Source organism: Sander lucioperca, chromosome 6, assembly GCF_008315115.2.
Source record: "Sander lucioperca isolate FBNREF2018 chromosome 6, SLUC_FBN_1.2, whole genome shotgun sequence".
In the NCBI taxonomy this organism is placed as follows: Eukaryota; Metazoa; Chordata; class Actinopteri; order Perciformes; family Percidae; genus Sander; species Sander lucioperca.
The window spans coordinates 4,526,206-4,553,755 of NC_050178.1; the positions used below are offsets into that span (position 1 = coordinate 4,526,206).

The window sequence follows — 27,550 nt, forward strand, 5'->3', positions numbered from 1 at the left end:
GAGCCATACGAAAGTGCAGCTGCAATGTCAGTCTGGAATGAAATAGGGTATATTATGGGACTTGACGAAATCTCATCATGCAGTGAAAAAAAAAAATCAAGTGTAGATTATCTTCAGGGGGGGCGTTAATCTATATATTTCTTCTACATGTTATGCCATTATTTCTTTGCTTTTTCTTTTTTTAATTCTACACACTGTTAAGAGGGGATCAGGCATAATGCTTCTGCAAATGCACATTAAGGTATTCCAACTGTTGTGCTGTAATTAAACTAGAACAACAAATCAACAAGAGTGCAATCAAAAGCAAAGTAATGCCTATATTGGCCCAAAATATAAAATGACCGATAAAGGACGCCAAAGGAACTAACAAAGAAGATGTGAAAACCTGCAGAGATATAAAAAGGGGGGAAATGATGCATAGCCCTGTTCCAGTGGGTCTTACGGTGAGCATGATATCATCCCTCTTATGAAAAATGCCTACACACACACACACACGCACACACACACACGCACACACACACGCACGCACGCACGCACCGCCTTAAATAACTTTTAATCAAATTTCAGGGTGTAGGTTTCGAGGCTACTTCCAATGAGGTTCATAACCAAAGTACATAGGAAGGTGACATGTCATAAAATGATAAGAGCTCCAATGGCACTATGTGCCTCATTCATCAATGCATTGTACTAATGTGTAAAATGCAAGGGCTTCGCAATCTTTCTCATCATAAAAACTATGGAAAATACTTTCCTACTAAAGACAACAATATCATTACGTAACCTAAAAACTCAAACTCAAATGTCATATATCACCAAACATTTACGGCCTTATATAAACTTGCCAACTAATGTTATTATTAGCCTATACTTTCTAAATTGTTACTCAATTGTATTTTCTACTGCTCCAGTTTTCTGAGACTCATATTGTTCTACATTCTTCAAACCGATATCTCCAAAAGAAGTTTGTACAGTAGGATACAAAGTAAAGGGTGTGGAAAGTCTGTGTGAAACAATGGGTGATATGCTCCCCTATATGGTATTGTAGTCTATGTGTGTCTTAACTCATAGAAGCTGAAGTCTGTCTTGCACCAGTACCTTCCAGCTTCAGGCTAACCCTACTGTGTGCATTTCTTTTACACTCACTTGCACAGAGCAAATGCCCTTAATAACCATTTAGCTGCTAAGGCACGCTTGTCTGTCCCCCATTCACAGCCTTAGCCACTAATTACCTTTCCAAAGCAATGGACATTTCTGTGTTCCCTCAATGCTTCCCTTTTTCTCAGTACAATCAGCCAGCTGCCTTCACTGGTAGGAATTAGAGCTCTGCACCGGCCTGAAATGAATGTCCAAAATAAACCCATGTCAGCCAGTTCCCTAACCCGATGTTTGTTTTCATTTTTTGTTCACACTCCCTCTATTACAATCTTAAACATTAAGAGATCCTATCTTTTCCCAATTACCAGCCTGCCTCTTTTCAGCATTCATGCAACTCTGCGCACAAACACTAAGCTGAATATTTCCCCAAACGGTTACAAAATATTAGTAAGTATTAAAACAGCATGCAGCTCCGACTGTTACAAATATACATAGCACTCTGTTAAATAAAAGACATACGTCCCCAGAATTTAACTGAGAAAAGAAATGTGCCAAGTCCGAATCAAGCCAGATGTCTCAATTGAATATGGTAATTTGAATAAGCAAGCACTAACTTAAATCAAAGATCTGCACATAATGACAGTTAGTGCGTAAGTAAGCAAGTATATACACTTGATGAAGAAAACGTAAACATAAACCTTTCGCTGTTCATAGGCATTACTTTGCTTTTCATATTTGCATTTTTTCTTGCCTAAAACCATGGGAGCAGCAGTGCTAAGACAAATCATTCCATCAGTATAATAATTTTCAGAGCTGTAACACACTCCAAGAGCAGAGGGACCAAGTTCGTTATTTGCTAGGGGTGTTTTTGGACCTTGGAACTTGTAAATATAATTTTACTGACTGCTCCTCCCTTCCTGAGCTCTTCCAGTGAGGTGCCCCCGATCAAAGCACATAACCCCTATTTCCCACCGGAGCTGCTCAACAGAATGCTGTGTTTGCACTGTGAATGTGTACAGCTGAACGTGAAGCGGTTCTCTTAAAGAACATTAATGTGTGCTTATTCAAACTGTTGCCCGCCAAAATACGCATCTCCTGGTCTGCATACACCTACCTAAACATGTTTAAAAAAAAGCATCATACAATTAAACATGAAGTGATTTATGACGCAAAAGGAGCGTTTTTCTCATTGACTTCCTTTTTTTCTGAGCAACCTCTATGGCATTTAAATATTCAATATATAAGTGAGTGGGTACAAAACTAGTTAATGCAAAATACTGCATGTTGGTAGCCTTTAGAGTGTAGAGTTGAAAATGATTGAATTTGAGTTGCTGTATAAACTCTATAAACAAAATGCCTTTTAAAATAAAAATAAAAGCTACTGATATAATGTAATGACAAAAATATATATATCTGTTTTACTAACTTTGCTTTTTGCAAACTTTGAAAAAAACAACTTTCTAAAGCTTATATATCTCAGCTGCTGCCTCTTAAAGACTTCAGTATTTACACATCAACTTGCACTTGAAAAACACACCCCATCTTCACCGGCCAAATGCACATATGAAAACACATTATACTCTGAAAATATTTATGGGCATAAAAGTGCACATTATGAAACATCCATTAGTGCGTACATCTGACTGTTCACTCTGGGATAGCATGCATATTATCAATAGAGGCAGGAATTTAAGCTAAAGTGCGTAGTTTCTATCTCCCCCATGAGGAATTCTAAGTAATGACAACAATTTTGTCGGTGCATCCACATGATACAAGCCTTCCATGATCACAACCCACCCCCTCCTCCACACTGTTGCTTGTAACCAAGGAGGACACGGAGGTTTAAAAAAACACAGACTCTTCAGAAGAGGTAATTATCTTCAGTTGAGTTTCTGCATGCGAAAGTTGCCGGACGGCACCAATTTCTAAACATAGCCATACTGAGAAATACAGAGAGAGTTGTGTGGAGCTGACAGTCTTAATTAGCTTTGTATCAACTCATTTGGCAACGGCTTGAATGTGACGGACGTTCATTAATATCAAAAAGTTACGCACTAAAGCTTTAAAACAACTAATCTAGCTAGGCTTTCACAACCAGGCCTGCTGTATTTCTAATATACTTTAATGCAAATGGAGGTTTGCTGAAGACCATTGCCAACTGCACAACTAAATGTGACATACTAGAGGCGATTATTATCCTTTATGCCTCGTGTTTGACTTTCGTATTTGTAGCCATCACTCGTTGAAGAAGAGTTCACGACTAATCACGAGGTTTTCATTAAATTGCATGCACGTGAATTGATTGGCATACATTTCAATCCACAAAAATTGCATGCCTGATTCAAACCCAATAATAAAAGAAATACATTTTAATCGACTCATTTGTGGTTAATCGCAGTGGCCTACAACATAATCTCACTTTGCCGTATGCCAGTGTTTTCTTCTCTCCAGCGCATTAGTTTAATTACAGTTATTAGGAGCAGTGAAAACATACATTACAGGTATTCTATTATATAAATACTAATTAAGCCCTTTTGGCTACAGGAGTGAGGAGGAAGTAGGGGGTTCTTGCAAAATGGTAGACAAAATAGGAAAATGATGGGCAAGATACAGCCGAGGTGAACAAGTCAAAGAAATGCATTTCCCGTCCTACTGAGATATCAGGCCAGCGCACAAATGAGATCTCACCTGAATAGGACCAGTAGGGGTCACCAGCTGCCCTCCTCTCCCTCATTACGCCGGTGCTCCCATGACGGCTGTCTCCAGCATGGTGAGGTTGGCCACCCGATGCAACTGTGGGAGGCAGACACAGGTGTGAAAATCCACAGGGGAAGAAAAGCTTAATTTACAACCTGAACAAATACTGACATGCATTTAACAATCTATAAACAATGGCTGAAGGCTGTTTTATGCTTCTGCGTCGAATCGACGGCATACCCCCGCAGACCCCTCTGCGTCGACGCGAACCCCTCTCCAAGCCCTCCGCTGTAGCTCAAAGTACACCTCCAAAAATTTGTAACTTCGCGTCAAGGCGACGCAGACCGCAAGGACTGTGATTGGTCAACTCGTCCTGTGTGTTGATAGTCGATGTTTCAAGCAGCCTACTGTGGGGAGTAGCAACATGTTAGTTCACTGACATAAGCTTTGCAAACAAACTCAGACATATTTTGGTTACAATGACGGGGTTATCCGTTTGTAAAGTGCCATTTATGACCTATGTCAGTAATGTTTTGAAATTAGCACTTCGCCAGCAAGCAGTACTTTGTGGGCAGTTGTGCTAAAGTTTGCTTGCTAACATAACATAAACTGGCTATCTCTCTTTCGTCGGAAATGGCAGAGTTTTGCGATTGACCCTCCGGAAACCACACACCCTCTAGCGTTCTGGCGGTGAAATGCACCGTGATGCAAAGAAACGCGCTCAACCCCGACACAGAACTCGACACGAAAAGGTCACAACGCCGTAGGAGCGACACCGTAGGAGCGACACCGTAGCTACGGTGTGGAGTTGCCGCAGAAGCGTAAAACAGCCTTGAGAAAATGTACATGGCTAATGTCAAAAGTTGGCAACAAAGTAAGAGATTTATAAAGAAAATAATATGAAAAGTCCAAGAAATTCTGTTCATATTTTGAAGGGTACATTACATTTACATTTTGTATTGCATTGCCAAACGAAGTGTGCCCTCAATGTAGTTTACTCAAATGTGAGCGTATGAAGGCTGGGCTGATGGCCTAAATCAGTTTACAACCCTAACCGTAATCCTGCACTTAACCATACTGTAGTTGTCATGTGCAGATTTTGCAGGAATAATTTATAAAAAGGCACTGAATTGAAAAAAATGGCATTGAACATATAAACATGTCGTTATAGAACAAAATCCAGGGGTTTTCAGAGTCAAAGATCAAGCTCAATGGGTTGTAAATGCAACACTTACATAAAACAAATAAAAAAATACTACAGGCTATATGCTCAAAAGTGTAGATTACAGCTACCTGCATACTTAAGTTTAATAGAAACATTCAGTCAAAGTGCCTCAAATCTCCTCCCAAATTGCAGCTGCTGCAGCTACTCAGGGGGGATTCTAACCCCCAGTGCTGATAGTGACTGAAACATACAGTACTTTAACAAGGATAAATTCTACCTATCTACCTAGAAAAAAGCCCTTGCTTTTAGTCCAGGTGCCATCAATTGACACAATGCCTTAATGGGTGGCAATAATCATCACCATCGGGGATCTGCAAAAAACTAGAGTAGCTTCTCCTTCAGCCTCTATGATGCTTCTTGCTCTCTTACAGCTACAATCAAATTATTTTAAAGCAGCAGCTGGCCTGGGGAAGAAAAATGAAATAGACTTTACGGTCAATAGGTTTATTTAAGCATATAATAATGCCTACAATGACAACAGCTTCCATGCTAAGCTGTGTGGAAACTTCATTCAGTAAAATGCAGGCAGCCTATGTTAACAGGAGTGTAGATAATCAGTAACAATCTAGGCACAAATCTCTCTTCAGCTTCTTTCGGAAAAATGCCCAGAAAGAAGATAAATATTGTCAACAGAATTACAGTGATTGCTAGAGGCACACATTGTCCTTAAGCATACACACTCCCTAGTCCCCGACTTGCAATAATCAAACTCATTGGAGAAAATGTGTTCCACAACGGATGCAGCATGTGCCAGTAGAGAAGAAAACGTCTAGCTGAAACCATTGTCAATCAGGTGCTCAAGCAAAACCAGAGTGTTTTGTGTTGCTTCAAGCAGTCAAAACCCACTGTGGCATTCAAACCCCAGAGATGTATTGGCTAATATTGGTTGCCTGTTGCTAGAAGGATGCAAACAATTGGGTAGGCAGATTGTTTCTGTGTAAATGGGAATGGCAGGAAAAACTAAAACAAAAGCAAAGATGACAATCTGCCAGACTCAAATGGAAGCAGAAATCACTAGTCCCTGCTGCAATACAGTTTTTGAATCCATTTAGAAAATCCATGTTGTATCAGTTTTTTTTTTATTTGAAATTGTACTCTGTACTATACGGTGTTCACCGTTTTAAAACTACTCACACGGTTGCTTTTAGAAACAGTAGCACAACAATGCACATAATCTCACATCGAAAATACACTACAACTATCAGAATAGTCTCTGCATGCATGTCTCAGCATCGGTTCATTCTAGAGCTATACAAACAATTTCGGCGCCATAATACAAATAATTTGTTACATAATATTATCTACCAAAACAGATACAGATTATGCTTGTTTTAAGCTTTTCCCAACAACATTAACAGTTTAAAATCTCCATTTACATTACACACATGACAGGGCTTTCCTTCACTTATTGTATTAGCACATGCCATGCTGTATGGCAATGTACCAATGACAACTACCGTATAGAACAAACTAGTTACTCTACTCTGAAATACATTTAAATTTTACTGCTATTTTCACTTTCCCTATGTCTCTATTGATTGTATCTTACCTATTTAACCAATGTTTAGACTGATGGAATACATGTATTGGGACCATTTAGTAGTTATTAGGGTTAGGGTAGTTGGTTCTTAAGGTCTTTAGTCTTGGGTGTTTTATAGGCTGTAACTGTTACTGTGTAATACATGCACTTATTTTCAAATCTAGACAATGTATTAGTAAACATACATTTTAAATACTATCTACTGAGTGTGTGGGCCCCTATTCTGAAGCTTATCAGGGTGTCCCATTTCACATATCCATCCTTGGAACACACAAACACCAACACACACACACACACACACGAACACCAACACACACACACAAACACGAACACACACACGAACACACACACACCTCCAGCCACTTAAGACAAGCTCAGCTCTTACTAATAGTTGCATCATTACTGGGAATTAATTAAACTAAGCACTACATCAAGCAAAGTCTTTACTGACTACAAAAATGGTCCCCACTATGGTATGAGCCACTTACAGTGTTTATCAAATCAAATTTAATGTGATATACTTGTATATCACATTGCACTTTTCTGCTTTTTTTGCACTTCTGGTTTGACACAAACTGCATTTCGCTGTTTTTGTACTTAACACTGCACAATGACAATCTAAAAAAATAAAAATTTGATGAAAAGGTCACAGAGGCTAAATGGTTGAAGTCATAAATGGCTGCTTTGCTATCATCAGACATATCAATTCACAATGTGGAAAACAGGGGTTAGCATAAAGTGTGAAACAGAGATGGAGGGTGTCTCTGTGGCAGAGACTTGGAGCATATTTGAAGGCAGGTTGTGAAACAGGAGGAATGCACCGTCTTTGATCAGAGAGCACAGGAGACAGCACCATATCAACAGTTTACTCTCATGCATGTCAGCCGTCCCCTGTGGGCAAAGGATTAAAGCCACAGCATCTCCGATAGAGCAGAGCAGACAACACAGTCGGAGCTGGGCCTGAAGGAGACTGAGGAGAGCTGCACAGCACTCAAACAACATTCATAAATATTAAATCCAGAAAACACAAGTGAATGGCAATTATGTCGGGTTAACCGGTAGTTTTAAATGAGATGCTCTATTCAGAGAGTTGGGGCTCAAAGGTATATTTACATTTTGGCATTGTGAAACTTTGCCTGATTTTTATAACCGAGTATGTTCTTAGGAAGCATGGAGAAAATAAAAGGCTTCAAAACACCTAGAGAACAACACCTTGTACAATGTCTAGGCATACAAAATTATTTTCCTTTTTTCATTGCCCTGAGGGCGGTTAAATCATCTACACCACCATTAAGCCCTGCTATTTGTTCCATAATATCACACTCAACAACAAGCCAGGACCTCCTGGGAGCCCTTGAAAAACAGCAGCCTAACAACAACCACAGGAGCGTTTAACTTCCATTAGTCATCAGGGTCCAAAGTTAAAATATCAATCTTATCAGCAATGTTAGCATCAGGTATGTGAAGGACAGCCGTGCTGGAACATTCATGTCACCAGGAGAATTATTTGGGGATGGATAAGCTATCAAATGCATTCTGAGTTACAATGTCCATGTAATGTACACATCAAATGCTATTGTTAAGATGTTTTAAGCAACAAATTGTTTCAAGCCTCATATAGCTAAAAGCTCACAATAGCACAATAGGATAGTAGATTTTTTTTCTTTAGTGATTATTTTCTACAGATTGAGTAATCACCTTATTTTTACAGTGTATGGTAATCGCTTGCATTAGTCCAGGGGTCTTCAATGTTTTTTAAGCCAAGGACCCCTTAACTGAAAGAGAGATGGAGCAGGGACCCCCATACATATATGGTATAAAATCAAGTTGCATATTAAATTGGGCCTACAATAACCTGTAGGGCGGCCTAAAGTCTTTATACATATGTTTTGCATAGAATACTAAACTATTCAAATAGCCTAATAATTGTTGGCATGATTTTATAAATCATGTTTTAATGTTAAACATACATGTGGCACAGTGAATCATTAGGATTAACTACCTCTGTATGGCCTTAGTGACTACCTTATAGGCCAGTAAGCAGTGGGGATTTATATTTGCTAATATGTTGGATTTATGTTAAGACTTAAATTTTTGAAAAATCTTTCAAAAATTAACAAGAATTTGGAGGCCCCCCTGAGTTGACTCTGAGGACCCCTAGGGGTCCCGGACCCCCTGTTGAAGATCACGATTCGATTCCAGACTCATTAACCACTAGAAGGGGACAGAATACATGAAATAAACAGAAATATATTCAGATTGTTGTCCTAATTGTGTGGTACCACTTTTGAAGAAAATGCATGTGTGCATAACAACGTAAAACAATTCTTTCCACCAAAATAGTGTTAGTGCTAAGCTTATTAACAATACACAGAAACAGAGTCAAATGTGCTAAACATTTGATTCTACTCGCAAATGTGAGTTATGTGAAAATGACAACTCTAACCGCACAGAAAATAGAACACTAGCATTACTATAATATTCTATATTTTGTTATTATCAACACATGAAAAGACCAAAACCAACAATGCATTGTTCTATCGCACAATACTTTTACACTTTCCCTACTGAAGAAAGACTTTTTTTTTTTTTTTTTATTAAACATACTTTCATTTTAAAAAATAATTTCCTAAAACAGCTAGGCAATGTAGTTTTTAGCAAACATTACTCAACAGGAGTAAAATATTTATTTATTGGGGACTATTTTCAGCCGCATTCGTGTGAGTAATTTCTGAAGCAGGATGGTGTCTGTGGGATTGCCTCAAAATAAACTACAGCGCCCATGTTAATGGTAATGAAGGAACATGTCACAAAGGAACAATACTGTGGTGATCATTGATGTGTCCTTATGCATTTTTTGGATATAGCACAGATGAATAAGCTGTATCAGGCTTTGGCAACTCCATTTTCTGTTTTGGTGTTGGGATTTGTTGACTAAGAAAGCTATAGAACTAGAATATGAACAGACTTAATCTTTAAGAACAATAAGATATCTAGATACTAATCATAGTATTCTGCTGTTTTTATACACACTTTTATAACCTTAACATTAAACTGGGAATGATGAGTCGCAGTGTGATAGCTGAATCCCTTGGGGCAATGGTGCTACTTAAGCTTTATGATCAAGGGAAAGTCAACTGAGCTCACTTGCACTTTTTTAGAGATGTATAATGTGTCCTGGCTGACACTACTTCACTAATCAACCAGATGCTCAAAAACAAAGTGAAAATACCTCAGCAACACTAACTTCCCTGAAGAGCATGCACTTTATTAAGTATTTCACCAAAATGTGTGTTAGAATAAAGTCAATACATTTCCGACATGTCAACGTTGTTATTTTTCACATTCTCCTGGCCTGCTTTACATTCATACAGACACTGTAGATATTGAGGAAGAGGGAAGCACAGCTCATTCACGTCACCCATCCCCATTTTCTCAGCTTGTCCTTTAATTAGAGGGAGAGAGAAGGCATATCATTAAATTTACTAATTAGACAAACTACAGTCTTAACAACTTTTACATTATTCTGTCTGAATTCGTACTAAATAGACGTGGGCTGTGTTTTCCACAGGCATCATGAGTGTATAAGGGGCAGACTCTTGATTGCTACGTATGAGGAACAAATGGTGCATACTGAGGAAGACAGCTGCTATCTGTACTATCTCATCTGCAATGCATAGTGTCTGTCAAATGTGAGAACATCGGCTTGGCTTTCTGTTTTGTTGAATTACTAACATGTATTTATGACAAACTCACCTACATTTCAAATGTGCTCATTTTAATTCAAACACCTGACTCAATCCGCAGCGTGTGGAGGTTTACATGGTTAGCAGTATAAGTCACAGCGGTAAAACAAGCTTGTGGGTCGAGCATAGAAAGGGGGGTAAGTGGAGCTTGATCTTGAGAGTGCATGTGTTTCTCATTCCTCGGGAAGTGGGCGATGAGGCTACATATCCCCGGAAGTTTTTGAGTCACACCAAGGACCTCGGGAACATGAGAACTGCCAAGATCAGCCAAAGATAGAGAAGAGAGAGCTGAGCCTTAGGGCTAAAACGAAGCTCAGAAATAATAAAACAACAACTTAAATCCCAATGCAGATATTTAGGCCTACACAGCTAAAAGCAAACAAGCCGTTTCAGCAAAGAGGACATCAGCACCCTTGGGCCAATGAAATGTAGCCGTATTTAGTGAAAATGCGCCCATTAGTCTAGAGTTAAATTCTTCCTTCAGTTTCTCAATGAAAAATAAAACTGAAAAATAAAAATAAAAATCCCAAAACTTATTTTAAAATTGTCCTTGATGCCTTGTCTTTATCTATTTTTTTATCCGTTTGCGCATATGAGCAGGTCTGTGTGCATGTCATCATGTTAGTTGACAGGAAGTGCTACTGCACATTCAACTGAGCTGAGCGGAGATGTTTTTGTCAATTTCATGCACGGTGCTAAAAACCCTAAAATACAACTTCATAGGGAGATATACTGTAAAGAGAAGTAGAGACAAGTAGAAATAGTAATGTGACAACAATTTAAACCAACTTTTAGTTTCAAACACTGCCAAACACACACTTGTAGGTATTGTGTGCATTACAGCTTTGGACCTCCTCCAAAACAGAAAAAAAAAAACAAAGCAAGCTGAATAGGAGAAAGGTCAAAGAAGGCAGTCTCAACATTTTCATTAAGCCACACTTGCTCTGCAGTCTTTTTTCTAAAACGTATCTGAAGAAAAGTGGATAAGGCCATCTCGTTTTTATCAAATTCAATTGTTTCACTAACTCTCAACCCACTCTCAGGTCAGACGCTCGCATTTCCTGCAGTGCCCTCCCTCTTAAGAAAGGTAAATTGATTCATATAGGGTGATATGGCCTGAGCAGTGCAATGTGTCATGTGTTATACTGTTTTTTAACCTTTTACAGGGAATAAGTGAGAAACACAGTGCATCAAAACAACTTTTATAGAGCATGTGGGCAAAAAGGTCTAGATGAAAGTCTCTAGTGTATTCAGCCTTCCTTTAAAAAAATGAAAAGAAAGAAAACAACAGAACACATCCTGGCATGTATTGACTCTATTCATAGCTGGTAAAGAACAATTGTTCTATTGTTTGACCAAAACGGACTCATAAATGAATTAAAACTGCATGACTTCCTGTGGAGAAGTCAACATTTAACATAGCATACACACAGGCTGAACACACTAAATGGCTGCAACTCAGAAATGGGGAAATTATATAATAAATATGAATGGTGTTGAGTGTGCTTCCAGGGCAACGCTGGTGCAGTGAAGTAAATGCATTAAATAGCTGCCGTGCTCACTGATTGAGTGCATCAGGGGCTCTGATGAAAACCATTAACAAGATTAAACAAATTCAGGGCTAGTGACCTGTTTATTAGAACAGCTATAGCTTGTTCCCTTCCCAGACTACAATAAACAATCCTCAAACGTGTCTCCACACACAGTGGCAGGATCGTACATAACAGGTCTGACAATGTCAAGAAAATTTACTGTGTAAAGTGAGGTTTTCAATTTTCAATATGTGGCAATTGGATTGCTTAAGTGCCAAGAGCTTATGAAGTCATTCCTGAGGACACGGTGTGCAGCCCTGCATGAATTGTTTAGTTATTGATTCTGAAATAAATTCAGCTGCCTCTGGTGGATACATTACACTCACACATTACTGGTGTTCATGAATGGTGATAGTTGATTACTGGCAATGTAAATGAGTCCATCTAACTCAACAGGTGGAGCATGACACTGATACTGCCGAGACGGCGATTTGAACTTGGGACATCTGGGATGAAAATGCATGTTGTTGTAGCTAGAGTAAAAGCGATTCCAGTTGTAAAATACTCCTATAATAAAGCTGCAAATTCAGGAAAATATGTGGAATCAAATACCTGTCGAAATGTGCTTTTGTAGAAAACATTTGCTTAGTACTGATGAAAAATACATAACCTGTAGCTCACTGGCCAAATGACTCAATGTTAGCCATAAATAATACCCCTGCACTAGGATTTTGCATGCATCACTTCCAAACAGGCTCTTCATGTCTGCCCGAGGCCATGCAGGCAGTCAGACCGCCTCCCTCCCTTCCTTTTTAAATGTTTTTTGATGTTGGACTCTAATCAATACTTAAAGGCTGGATTTAGAAACCATAAATAAAACCATGAAGAGGAATGCACTTGATACCTCTTTAACAGCCTCACTAGTATGTAATGTTTACTGTTGGCAATTTATTATTTCTTTCTCAAGAACTTTACAAGGACCAGGATGAAAATACAATTTTCCTCGAGAAATGAGAGATGCAAACATTGTAATCTAAATAAAAATCTAAAACAGGGACCTGCTGGACCAAAAGGGTCCAACATACATTTGAGCTTCTTATGATATAATGCAGTGAAAGAAAAAAGGACATTGTTTCAAGTGACTGCTACAGTATGAATTGGATACTAGCAGTGTATTAACTACAGATGTTCCAATACCGATACCAGTATCGGCAAAGCCTCCGATACTGCCTAAAATGCTGGTATCGGCGATACAGAGTTTGTGCACCGATCCGATACCACGTAATTTAGCCCCGAAGAAAATCTACTACTAGTAGTTAATTTATGTTTTTTTTCCGTTATGACTGACTGTCAAACTGGATAATAAAAGAAAGTTCTGTGGCGTTCATCATTTGTTCATGTGTCACGGAGTTTAACAAAAACAATAGCAATTATATCACATCCATACGGGGTTAGTAGTATACAGCTGTTAAAACATAACGCAGGTATTGGATCAGTACTCGGTATCAGTTGAATGGTATCGGAACATTTCTAGCATTTACTGCATGCTGGCTTCGCGCTTCACTTGGATAATGTCTAAAATTACAGGGTTTTTTTTAAACCTTTTTATAATTCAAATTAAATGTAAATGTCTTTTAGGGCTGAAACCATTGCTGCAGAAACTAGAATAACTCAATTACTAAAGATCTGTTTAATCCATATAACCATATACAATTCACTGTATTTCGCACAGATGATTATTATTGTCGCACAACGTGCTTACCGCGGACTGCCCTTACTCCGTTCCGCCGAATCAGGTTAGGTTAGACCCAGCAGCCCGCTGTGACCCCCAGCGCTGGGTCTTGCACTAATCGAATTCCAGTTGCTACAGCTGCTAACTGAAGGTCTGTCTCCGCAAAATATGACCACTACAGTACCTTGGAAAATAGCAATATGGGGCACTGGCATTTGTCGTTTGAATGAACATTCATTGAACAAATGAGACAAGAATTAGCGCACTCCGCGGCCCCTCCGCCTCACTCCCCGAACGCTAGGAGATTACTACTTCGCCGGGACGAGAGCGGGCGGAGGCTCCTGAGACAGAACTTTCTGTTACAAATAGTTTCCTTCAAAACACAGAATGTAATATGGCACTTAAATGCACTAAATGGGTTTAGCTTTGACAGAGATTATTTAATTTAATTTAAGCAATAAAGAAAAAGTACATTTAAAAAATGAAGTTGTTCATTTTAGGAGACCTGTCTTATTTACTCTGTTGTATATTTAATATTGCTCTTTAATACAGCAATGTATTTGTTATCTGATCAATTGATGAAATAATCAATAAAATACTGGATTGCTAAAAGAATCAATAGCTGCAGCCCTATTTTCTTCTGCACAGTAAATTGATATTTTTCTTGTGGAGGTCATGCACACTAAAGCTGTATTCCAAGGTTCATGATGTATGCATTACCCATGGTCATGTTTTAATACATTTACACTGTCTAAACATAGCATGTCAAAGTGCAATTGTGAGTTCAAGTAAATAAAATCTGTTCTTTTTTCACACTAAGATTTTGTCGGCCTCCTACCCTCATCCCCACTGTTTTAATTGGCAACAAAAACGACATGTTTTTTCAAAAACGGCACGTTGTTTCTAACTCTTAAAACTGATACATTTAGCTATAAACATTTTCTAAAACTAGGCCTATTTAAAAAATGATATTTACCAATGGTATTAAATTTAGTCAAGTTTGAGGGTCTCAGATTCAGTTTCCTCAAAAACGAATAAAATCCAACCTGTGTTCTAGTCAACTCTGTACCTTAATCTATGATTTGAGACACGAGCTTGTGACCGGGAGGTCATCGGTTCAATCCCCCAGACCGACAGGATAAAATCTGGGTGGGGAAAGTGAAAGAGCAGCGCTTGTCATTTCATTACCACCACTGAGGTGCCCTTGAGCAAGGCTGCTCCAGTGGAGCTGCTCAGTGACCAGCAGATCAGACTGTGGTTGTACTGGGCAGCTTCCAGGTATGAATGTGTAACTTTGTGAATACGATCAGGGTGTTCCTGCAAAAGAGAGGCTTCCTCTCAGTGAACCTTCCCTGAATAAATAAAGGTTAAAATAATAAATAAATAAATAAATAAGACGGCCGCTAATTAGCCAAAAGGGATTACAAGACTATTACACTACCCATTATTGATGCCAACATATAACTCATAAAAAATGAGGACATCTTGTTTGGCCTTGCTTTCATACATGGCTACTGTTTAGTCTGTTAAAATATGAAAGTGTATCTCATTCTGGTCAAATCAACAGTATCCTCCATCAATAGACAACCATAGAATTTCACATCAAACTTATTGAAGCCACTTTGGCACCGATTTCATCACCTACACATATTCAAACTTGCAGCAAAACAAATCCAAGGCGAATCAAAATTTCATCTAATGCACACAAGAAAAGGAGCAAACAAAGGCTGAAAAACAACATTCAATTGAGCAGTACTTGCTCAGACTCAAGGTAATGATTCTAATCCAGCAGCAACACCGCAGCTTAGTGGTGAAGCTGACATGCGAGTGCATTTAGCTGCAGTTCTTATGACCCAAAACATGGTTGTCCAAGAAAATACAGGACTAAATGTGAACCAAATTTAAAAAGGAAAAATACTCCCAAATTCTCTTGAGTGAAGTAAATACCGTTTTTGTACAATAAATTAGGCTCTCAAAGTGTAACATAAGTTCTGATGTATGTTGGTGGGGATTTTGAAAAAATGTGTTGCAGTAATATCGTTGTTTTAGCTTTATATCATCACAGCCAACTAAGAGACATGGAAACAATGGGTCACTGCAAAATGATGAGTCCCGCCAGTGCTATGGTGAATGTTCTTAATACTGCTCTTAGAATCCTCTTTACCAATTCAAGAATACTTTCATCCATCCATTGACAGGACAATTATATTCATAGGCCTTTATACAAGATTAACCTATATTGTAGGAAACTACTTCCATTTTAGACGGCACTCAGTAATGTCACTTGTGACATAAAGCTTATTCAACAGCAGTTCATTCTAAACATTACAGCGACGCAGATGATTGTCTTGAGAACCGAGAGGCTATGGAGGCAGAGTGGTTGCTAGCTCCCACCTTACTTACGCTGGCTGCTAAGTGTTGGGACAGATGATCTCTGGAATCCCTGAGTGATTAGTGGTTACCTGGGGATAGGTCTGCTCTGCTGTGGTAAACACTTGTGTTGTGAGGTGTGGATTAGCAGTGACAATAACATACGGCAGCTGTCACACCTTCAGCTCACACCATTTTGACAGATAAAGCAGACACATGCGGGAATTTGTACGACAGAGCTGCTAAAATTACCCGGGGATTAACTGGAAGGTGTTTTAATTTTTTTTTTTTTTACGTTCAACAAATTCAGCTGTCGACTGTGTTGTTTTTTCACCGTCTTATAAACGCGAGTTGTCTTTTTTGAGGAAGCGTTAAATAATGTCTTTCTGAAATATGAAAATGTCAAAGGAAAAGGCCATGGTATTCACAGCCCTAGTTAATTAGGGTTCCACTACCAGGAGGGTTTGAGTGTTTGTGTTGAAGAACAGAATCATCTGCATTCCCCAAAGGGGAGCATGTCAACAGGATCGATCGGGTAGTCTCTAAACTACTGTTCTGCCTCCAAAACTATCCAACTCAGCACATCTTCTCCCTTGGAAGCCTCTGAAATTAACCAACACTACATTTTCACACTAGCTGCCTCTGTCGTTTTTACAATACCACCCTTTCCTCTCATTAAATTTATTTGGTAAAACAGTTAGATACAATGTTTTATCACGTGGAAAAGGCCTAGCGCCACTTGAAATGCTTTGCCGTCTTTTTAGTAACATGGTTAAATACCAATGACCCCCCCTCTATTGTTGTTTTAGAGTTTTTTCTTGAAATAGAGAAAGCTCCCAGGGAGACAGTCCAAGTGTGTGAGAGAAACAAACAGAACATCAATCTCATTTGGAACCCAAAGGAAAGAGCCCGGGGACTGATCTCTCAGGGTGTTCACTTAGGGAGAGAGAGAAAAAGAGCTTACGGAATTAATGAAGTGGGTTTAGCACTGGAGTGGAAGAGTGGATATCAACTCAGTGTTAAACTCTACTATTCTTCTTTATTTACCACATATGTTCATGATGAATGACCCTTAATTAGTTTTGTAAATTGATCAAAATAGCCAAACTGGAGATTACAGAGCCAACACTTCTGATTATAACAGCAGCTAACCCCAAAGGTAACTGACTTTTCCAACTCACACTGACAAAGAGTGTGTTTTAATTAAGGTTTGAGGTACACTCTCAGAGAATGATATTTATATCTCAGTGCATTTCTTTAATAACCTAATTTAAGGGTTCATAATCAAAAATGTTTGTTTTGCATTTATGTAAAACAAAATCAAACATCAGCAGATATATTGACATTTTTAACACTCAAATATTAATATAGGCCTCCAATATCAAATAATAATCCCATTTCTTTATCAGAGACAGTTACACTGAACAAAAAAGGCATACTGTATTAAAACCCTAACAAATTACATGAGAATAAATATTCTACACAAATTAAACAAATGTCAATATGTTTAAAAGCAGCAGCTCACTGAAAAAGAAACAACACAGCTAAAGCTTCCAGTTGCATAAACCAAAACCCTCGGGTGTTTCTTTACAAAATGAAACCGCCAAAGCCAAAGATCAGGTTTGCATGGCGTCATTTCAATTTCATTTAAGCATTATGTTGCTGTTCCATTCAAACAAAACACTTGTCTGTTCCGACTGTGATAACTACTATACACAGTGACTACCATAGAGTTTCAAGAGCTGGGTAAAGATTACATGTTTAGACTGTAGTGACTGCATTTTGAACTAAAAGTGACCTAAATGCATAGTAAGAGGGTATACAGGTATACGCAGGTATATTGGAGGCATTTTCTACAGCAGCTCAAAATATCGAGAACATAATTAATGTAAAATTCAATTCATCTAATGCAACTTGACTCATTAAACAAGCTTATTTTGCATTCTGCAGAGCACCTTGAGCTTGATAAAACATGCACAGCCTAATCCTATATCTTCAGTGATTGTCGCCATAATTCACGACAGGAAAAATGAGCCTCATGGATGGGATAGCCTACTTATGAATTTGCTTTTCCTTGCCTCTGAAAAAGACCATCTCGAATGTAGCCCACCACGAGGAAAAAAGAAGCACAAAACAGACATGCTCATTTGACCCACAATTGCACAATGCAGGAAAAAGGGGGAAAAGGGAGCCTGGAGATCCCATTGTGTCCAATTGACTGACACTCTAGCTGTAAGTAAAAGCTGACACAGTATCACATCGTGGCAAGATTGTTGAAGGGGAAAGAGGACGTGGTGACTGAAGGACACAGGACATTTATTGATATGGGTAAGTCCTTGAGTGCAGCAGTATACGTCCTTCAGTGACAGTGCCTTATTGCCTGGACATTAATCACTATTGTCATGTAGCACAAGAAATAAGTGTACACTGGTTTCCCCAAAAGCATTCATCCTCCCGCATTTGAACCAGCCTGGTCGAATCCGGTTTCTGTGTGTGTGTGCCTGTGTTTGTTTTAGGATGCATGTTGCTAAGACAGATGAAATGATTCGTAGTGAAGTGGCTGTGAGTCATTTTAAATAATTAAAATACTACTGTGACCAGCTTGGAGTATCTTGGCTGGAAGACCGAGTGAACTCAACTGTACACACCAAGTAATGAAGTGATGACTGATTGTCTTGATTAACATAAATGATAAATAAACAGTTTAATCACAATTAATGTCAAATTACTATAATTGCCCTTTAAATAAAACATTGTTCTCATAATGTTGGGCTCATATCAACTGAAATATTCCACTTCAGTATTAATGTCAGCATCTCCAGATAGGCCAGTACTGTCCGCTGGTCACATCTGGTTCAGTTGCGGAGCCTGGACACGGTACGCTAGGTATCGATTCTCCTCTAATTTAATAACATACAACTAAAGAGCAAGGAGAAACGGGGTATAGGTGGCAGACTAGGGTGCGAAATTAACTTTTTTGTCCACCAGCCAAATGTGTAGTGAATGTTCAAATTTTACCAGCCACTCAATTGATTATTGGTTTTATGGCTGGTGAGTGAAGCAAATCTACCAGCAACTTGCATATTTTACTAATATTTGGCTGGTGGATGGTGCCAAATTTGTACCCTATGGGAGAGTATTTGTATACTTTTTCTGCATGCATTATACATCCACCCTGCTGGGTTCAGTCTGAGGGCTTCTATCCAGCAAATATTTTAGAAGGTACCCTGTTAAGTTTCTAACCGCTAGCCTAGACGTGTAATGAATCAGTGTTTTTACGAGGGGGTATGTGTTTTGTTCATTTAAGAATTTGTCCTCTGCTGATTTCACACTACTACACTGATCAAAAGCAACGTGCCAACAAAGGCAGGAGAAAAAAGACTGATAGCTAGAATCCAGATGTATCCAATGTGGGATTTAAAGTTTTTGAAATTCTGCTCGGCAAATATTTTATGAGGAAGAAAATGCAGTGAACGTGTCTGTTAGACCTCAAGCATACACACAATGCCTTTTGATAAATAACACTGAATGTAAGCATAACTTTCATCTTTCTTGTTTCTATTTCTGCACAAGAAAAAGGAGCAGCACAGCTTCTAACTTCTAACACTTTTATAATTTTCTAATAGCCTTATATATTATGAAAACATATGTCTATTAATTTGATTTCTCAGGGCTTAAGATGACTCTTTGGTGTGGGAGCTTACAGCAACGGTACATCTAGTATGGGAGAGAGTATCCTTTTTTTAAAAGCCCAATACATGACAAACGAATAGCCTCACAGCCAAAGATCAGACATGAAAAATGTTTCAAAAAAGTGATTGAATTAATCATAAATTATGAAAGTAATACAAGGTTGCAAATGTTTACTTGCACTTTTCGTTGCTCAATGTTCAAACAACATTTCCCATCAGTGAGGACATTCTGCAAAATTAACACTGAACCCAAGAGAAATAATTCACACTTTATTACAAGAAATCATTTCAAACTTTAAATTATTCTGCAAGCGTTTGTGAAAGTCAGTACAGTTTTTCTGGATGCCTTCTCTGCCCTAAAAAAGTGTTTTCATTTACTTTTAGGGTACTTTAAATGTGATTAATTTAACGTAATTATCCTATTTCTTTTAAAGTGTGTTGTAGCATAAACAAAACAGATTTTATGTAACTGCAATGTATGGAGTAAACTGTGAAATAATAAAAAGTTGGCTCATGATCAGTTTGAAGAAATCATGTTGGGGCAGGGCTCCAGACTAACTTTTTTTTTTGACTATAGGAGCACTGTAGCCCCTACCTTAAAATTTTAGGGGCACAGGCAGAAAATTTAGGGACACACACCTTACATCAACCTGCAATGCAATCTTTCACATTTTCCCCATTTTAACTGATAAATGCTTTGTTAATAAATACAGAAACTACAATGCGCTGATTTATTTTTGTTCACAGTCACATTTTAGTTTAATGGTGCTTAACAAATGCACATTCAGAAATGTAAACATACTATTATTACTACTGTCATTACAGTAAAACCAAACCAAAACAATGCAGACTCCCTCCCTCCTCGTCAAATTTGCAGGTCCCTAGTATTAAAAAAAATGGTCGCAAAATGTGAGCATTTGGTCGCAGTCTGGAGCCCTGTGCTGGGGTGATTTTCCCATACCACAATGGTGGTCAATGCCTAACCATCCTTCTTACAATATACAACATGACGTGCGTAACTTTTTTATATTAATTAACGTCCAGTACATTCAAACCATTGCCAAATGAGTTGCTACAAAGCTAAATAAGACTATCGGCCCCTTTTGAATAGTTCATGTTTTTTAAATCCACCATGTCCTACTTGGCTACTAGCAACTACGTGGAGGAGGGGTGGGGGTGAAGCGTGATCAGGGAAGGCTTGTATCATGTGGATGCACCGACAGAATTGTTGTCATTACTTAGAATTCCTCATGGGGGAGACAGAAACTACGCACTATAGCTTTAATTACAAAATTGCATTGTTGTTTTAAAGCGTATCCAGTATTAATTAGACACATAGATAAGCTGATCATTAAAATTGAAAGCAGTAAGTAAAGCAGTGTTTCTCATACATAGGTTCTACTTGGGCGCACAGCCCAGGTAGATAAAACCCAAATAATATATATATATATATTTTTTTTTTACAATCAATAAAAGTAAAAAAGTATTTTTTTACAGCGCACACAGACCAGTGGCCTTCCAGCCCCTCCCCCCATGAAGTCTCATGCCGTGTGCATGACAGCATCAACACTTTACTTCAGGCTCAGAGGCTATCGTTAGTAGTAGCATGCTGCTGTTGGACTTGCCATGGGCTTTACTGTACTGATAAAGCGTAGAGCTGGTGTGAAAGCTCCCCAAACGTCATTTGTTTAGAGTCTGGTTGTTCCCCCTCTCCGCGGCAATCTGATCCACTCCATAACTTTATAACGGAGCTAACTGCTAATCGTTGCTAACCAAGCCTTCAGTTCCCGTTCTCCGTGCCTGTATGTATCTATTAACTGTATTTATGGACTCAAGCCCGAATAATAAGAGAGATTTTATTAAGTTGACTATAAAACTATAATTCAGAGTTGTTTGAATGACAGAAATCTGTTTAGATGAGATCTTTTTAGGATCCCCAAAACAAGGATTAAAACAGTTCAAAAAACGAACAACGATCTAACAAACAAAATGAGAATTAACTTTAGATAGCCTTAGTCTTATATGATTTAACAGGAGTTAGGAGGAGACAGTGTTGAGATTTATAATAACATGTAAGTTTCTGTATGGATCATAGTATAGTATTAAAGTTAAGTTGTTAATACATATAACATTTGGGCTCCGGGTAATCAGGTATTTTATCTGCTGAACCATAACATTTGACAAACCAACCAGATTTAATTGACAAAGCACATCATGCCTACACTTCATCTGTATAATCTTTTAGTCTGATTTGTTTAATATGTGAATAGTTATTTCTTTCTAAATTATCTGTTAATGTTATGTAGCCTAGTCATTGTTTTCAATAAACAGTTACATACACTTTCGTTTGACTAGTTGATTACTGAACCCGCCAGTGAAGCAGTCACGCACTGCGTGCCGTCACATCTTTCGCCACCCACCACCACAAGTAAATTCTCAACCTGTGGAAAACACTGCAAAGGCTGAGTATCACTAGCAAAAAGGATCAACAGCGATTTGTCTGCACGAGTGAAAAGTGATTGTAGTTGCAGTGTTTCCCCATCGGACCATTTAATGGGTGGCACAGGCAGCTGGTGGAGAGACAACAGATCGTGTGCTGAGCCCGTCCGCGATCAAGCACAAGCATATGTTACTGATGCTATTTTAAAACCAGGAAAAAGTTACTTTTGAGATGTTCTGTCAGTACTGTACATATCGAACCAATTATCCAGAGTAGATAAGAGGACAACCTTGATGATAATGATGCCGTGGCCAACATCAGCGATGTCCAGACAGCTGGCATCCTGCTGGCACAGCAGTACATCAGGACCTCATTAATAACATTAATATTATGTTTGATCACCAAACTATTTGCAGTGGACAGTAATGGTGTTAGAAAAGGACATCCCTACAATACAGTACACACAAGTGAAAATGGCCATTATATCTGTCAAAAAGCAGTAATTGTTTTTTATTCAAATTCCTAAAATCCTGTTCATTAAGGTCCTATTGTCTATACTACTAATTATTCCCCAGCTGTATCACAAGGCATTATGCCTTTATCTGTTTTTGTATAGCCATATTCACATATCATGCAATAATTTCCTCATTACTTAAATGATGCAATCAGGAGGATTCTATAGGCCTAATTAATGACGAGCTATGCTTCTCACAACAACTAGGAGCTGCAATTCCAACCACACAACTTTAAAACAAACATAACTACAATTTTCACCAAACCACAACACATTTTTTTATCTCCATATTATTGTAGGCAGTGACATTTTGGAGAAAAACATTTGTGTTAGTGAGAAAAGAGATGCAAGACTGCTTTTCTAAATGAGCTGAATTACTGTTTATTGTCTCTACAGTCTACACTTAAGACAAAATCCTCTAAGATCTCATGAAAATCAGGTCAATTTCATCAACAGCTTTGTCTTTAAATCCGGTATGTATTAACATAAAAGTAGGAAATAATCCCCCTCTCTTTCAATTTTTTTATTCTCATTTTAACTAGCACTGGTTTGGTAATACTATTTACGATGTAAACTCTAAATTTATATTATAAAGATTTAGGTCACCCGGCCTAGACGGTAGATGAATATGGTTAGGTGACAGTGTACAAATAGCCAAATTGGATTTATCCTCCACCACCTTGGAGCTGGTCAGTCTGCTGCGTGTCAGAGGTCTGGTGATACATGTCATATGGGAAAACTCAGATGTGTTAGGGGTCTGGAGGGTTACTTGTCAATAAAGCTGCAAACTAAGGATGTGGAAGCAGGGAACTGGGGGATTTTGGGGTAGAGGGGGTGGGCGGGTGGAGTGACTCAGAGAGGAACCATTCTCCTGTGTTACATCACTGCGACTTTAATATAGGGGATGATTCGTGCCACAGAATAAAAGCATCCAATATACTTTGGATGCACACTAACTAGAACCATGTTAAAATGAAATCTGATGTATAACTGATTATGGAAAGTAGATGCAACTAATGTTTAGTATATTCCTCAAATGCTTCTAATGGTATAATAACCAGATTGGTAAACTAATGGCCATTTATTATCGGCCAATATTGGCTCATCACAGATACAGTACTAATAGCCTATATCTATTAGCGTGTTCGTTGGCTGACAAGAATTTGAAGTGCAGAAATGCCAAAAATGATTGTAGTTATTTTACATAGTTTGTCCACCAGAGAGCACTAACAGTAGGGTTGGGCATCGTTTGGATTTTAACGATTCTGATTCCAATTCTGATTCTTCCTTTTGATTCTGGTTCTTATCGATTCTCGATTCAGATTCTTTGAGGGGTGGAGTTGAAACGGGTCACATGCTTATTTCACAAATAAGAGGAAAGTTTTATTTCGATTCAATGGTGGTTTGCAGTTTTACTGGGCTTTTTCAACGTAAAATAAAGCCACACTAGAGCGCCGCTTACTGTGCTCCATGGCTGCAACACAACAAGTGCCTGGCCACTACGGAAACCAAAACTTGCGCATGTTAAATTTGGAACCCATGATCAGATTTGAAACCAAATCCTCCAAACGAATTTTTGGAACGATTCCAAGTAGGAATCGGTTCTCGATGCCCAAGCCTAACTAACATGTATTTTTGAAGTGTAAAATGTCTTGCTGAGTAGATATCTTTTTCACAAAATCTAATATCGGGCTGTATAACAATAGAAATTGGAGCAATTGAAAAAATCTAAATTGTGACTTTATATTTTAAGACTAGGAAATGGTATTCCATTCAAAAATAGATGAAGATGTATTAGACTATACTTAACAAAGTTGATCATTTATTCTGAATGAACTTGCGTTAAAGCTAGAGAGCGGAACTTTTACATATTAATGAACATCCGTTACAATCAAGCCCTTGCCTAACGAGTTCACACAATGCTGATTAAGGCAAGTAAGTAACCTGACGCGCCGGATGGTGTAGCCACCGCTGCAGCCTAAACACACTACCCCCAATTAAAATGAATGGAAAGACCTGCGTTTTCGTCTGACCGTCTGATGTGAAGGCTAAGGCTGCGTTCACATCACCAAAAGGGGATCCGGCGATTTTCCACAAGTGGTGCGGCGGTGTGGGAGTGTCACTGAAATGGCTCATTTATGTGACGTCCTGTTGTGTTCCCCAAGCAGATTTTATATTTCACAATTAGTGTTTTTCGTCAGATCGTTTATAGATGTCGACATTTCCGACCGAAGGCAGCTTTATTTCACGGAGAAAGAGAGAAAAAAAAAAAAGGGACAAGGGACTATGCCTTGATGTTGCAGGAAACAGTCAGCTGTTACACAAACTCCTGGGCAGTTCAGTGCTTGTGTTTTAATGTTTTAAAACTTTCTTGTGGCAGCGATAGAGGCAGAGATGTTTCCTGTTTACTGTACGGGACTCTCACGCCGCCTCAAAACAGACTGACAAGTTTGATCGGTGCAGCCTAAACACACTACCAAGCCCTGCGTTTTCGCCGCACAGGCAATGTGAATGCATCATTAGCCTATCACAGCCAGGGAAAGCTCTGTATTTCTCAGTAGACCGGAGTTGTGCCTGGTGGCTGTGGCGACATTCCCGCACTGGAGCACAGGAAGTATGCCGATACAGCCTATTTGTTATCCGTGCAGACCTCCTTTGGGCAACTGTATACATGTTCTGCTATTTGCCACTTTTTACCCTTTAAAAACAGTATTGTGTGTCACAGTGTGTGCTTAACCCTCAACCAAACCTTAGCCCTTACCTTAATCAAGTCATCTGGGTGAGGCTCACCATGGTCCTACATTAATGTTAATCTAAATCAGACCCTGTTCCAAACCCACAGAGAGCAGCACTTGGAGAAACACTGTTCGAAAGGTAAAACAGACATGTGTTATATTCTGTTACCTGATGGGTTTTTTAACATGGGCACATGCTGTATTGTCATAGCTATTATCAAAAGGTGGTGATGGTAACACCTATGAAAATATGAACAAAAAAACAGAGAAAGAGTCACACATTTGGATAGCGGTGATAAACTGGTGTCCAGCGGCACAGAATCTGATGGGTCACAAATTTGGATGCAACATGGTCATCTCAATATTTGTGCTGCGGTGGCATTAATCGCCCCTCATACTGAACATCCATCCACGAGCGCTAACTATCGCCCTTATCCTCGTTTCTACCTACGCACATAACAGCAAGCAGACACATAGATTAGCTCTACATAATCCACGACCACAACTACAGTAAACCTATAATAAAACTTAGGGACATCTTATAAACATCACAACAAAACTACAGGTTTAACAGATAACGTAAATACTGCTAATTCCACAGGAAATAAAGTTAACTCAATGAATAACGTTACCACAGACCATCTGAGTGCCTACAGGAGTGTTATATTAGCTACATTTCCTGAGATTGATTAATTCCAGAGACATCACAAATATTAACATTCAGTGATGTAGCTAACGTAAAGCGTCAAGCTTAAACAGGAGTTGTTTAGCTAACTAAATGTTTAGTGTAACGTAAAAGCAGGGGGAATGTTAGTTTGCGCAATCATAGTCCAGCTGCCTAATCAATAACATGCACACAAATCACGGAGGCTAAACGTCCCAGCGTTCACATAACCGTTGGACGTTTAATTCAGCTCGGCCCTGTAACATTAAGTTAACCTTAGTGGAAGCCAGGCAAAACGCTGCCTCTGAAAATGTCTTTATTCGACAACCAAAAGTCGCTTTTGCCCTTCATAATAAAAGCCAAATTCAACACTGTGGTCTGACTAGAGTTAGGCTACACGAATGAAAGCTAACCCGTGTTGCAAGTACTTACCAGGATGACAGTCTTTGTGTTTGGGCAAGGTTAAAAACATTAAGGATAAAATCCACCAATAACTCGGATCCCGTATTGTCCGCATGTTAGACTATTCATCGAGAGCAACAAGAAGGCAACGGGTGAGAAAGTTTTTGAGTCTTTTCTCTTCTTTAAAAAAAACAAAAAAAAAACACGACCGAAGCAGAAACGAAGTTGGCACAGCAGCCACGAAGACAGAGCATCAAAGTAATGGTTAGCGGTTCGGCTGCAGAGAGTCGCCGTTTCTTTTAAAAAGATAAATGTATTCGCCTCCAGCCCGAGCAGAGGCTGTTAGTGTTTTTAGCTTCGAGGAATAAAACGATACGCACACCGTGGCAGTGCAAAAGCATTTCAAAATGTGTTGGACTCCACCGTGCCTGTAGCGGGCTTCCAGATAGCAACATTCCCGTAGTGGAGAGGGGTAAATCGGCGATCAATCACTGTCTTTAACTACAGGGGGGAAAAGTAGTCGAATACTATTGATTACACGTGGTCATTATTAAGTGTTTATCCGCGGCATCAGCGTGACGAAGGGTAATGCGAAGAAAAGTGGTGCTGGAAATGTCCCATTCTTCCATCCAGGAAGTGGACTAGCGGTCAGGCATGTATGGATATGTGGCTGCTGGTCCCATCCTACAGGACAGACTGCGTGTGAGAGAGCGCCAGCGCGGGGCGGGAGCAGCGGAGGGAAGGGGAGGCGGTTCTCGGATTTGCTGAATGCAAAATGAGCCGGAACGGACAGAGTCTGGTTTCTGTCTATGGTGCTATGATAAGATAGACACGAGAAATCAGTGGCTCGTGTCAGATTGTCAAGTCACCAAAGTCCAGACTGGATTGTGCTGCCTCTTTTAAATGCTGCATCAAACATGTTGCATCACACATGATGAAAAACTGGCAAGGCCATTTCAGAATATACAGAGGATTGAAGCCTTGTTCAAAATAATCTCCCTGCTATATGCACAAATTCCAACCCCCATCCAGTCATCTCCCTGTTTTGTTGCTTCCTCCCAGGCCCCATTATTAAAACGACCCTCCTGTGGCCACACAGCGATATCCCTTTGCCTCCTGCTGGCAGAATTGTGAATGGAATGCTTTAGCAGTAATGATCACCTGTA

General features: G+C 39.1%; 1 protein-coding gene across 2 annotated transcripts in view; it reads right to left on the reverse strand.

The window, feature by feature from the left end:
* Positions 1-27,170, reverse strand: part of ca16b (carbonic anhydrase XVI b) — a 112,568-nt gene extending 85,398 nt beyond the window's left edge. The window contains exons 1-2 of one of the 2 annotated variants that reach the window (XM_031287695.2): positions 26,415-27,170; positions 3,784-3,888 (exon numbers count right to left, since the gene is read on the reverse strand). In XM_031287695.2, the coding sequence (XP_031143555.1) occupies positions 3,784-3,888; positions 26,415-26,499 (190 nt within the window). In that variant the 5' untranslated portion in view covers positions 26,500-27,170. The remainder of the gene's footprint in view (positions 1-3,783; positions 3,889-26,414) is intronic. The other variant, XM_031287696.2, reaches the window with a different exon arrangement.
* Positions 27,171-27,550: the final 380 nt, after the last annotated feature.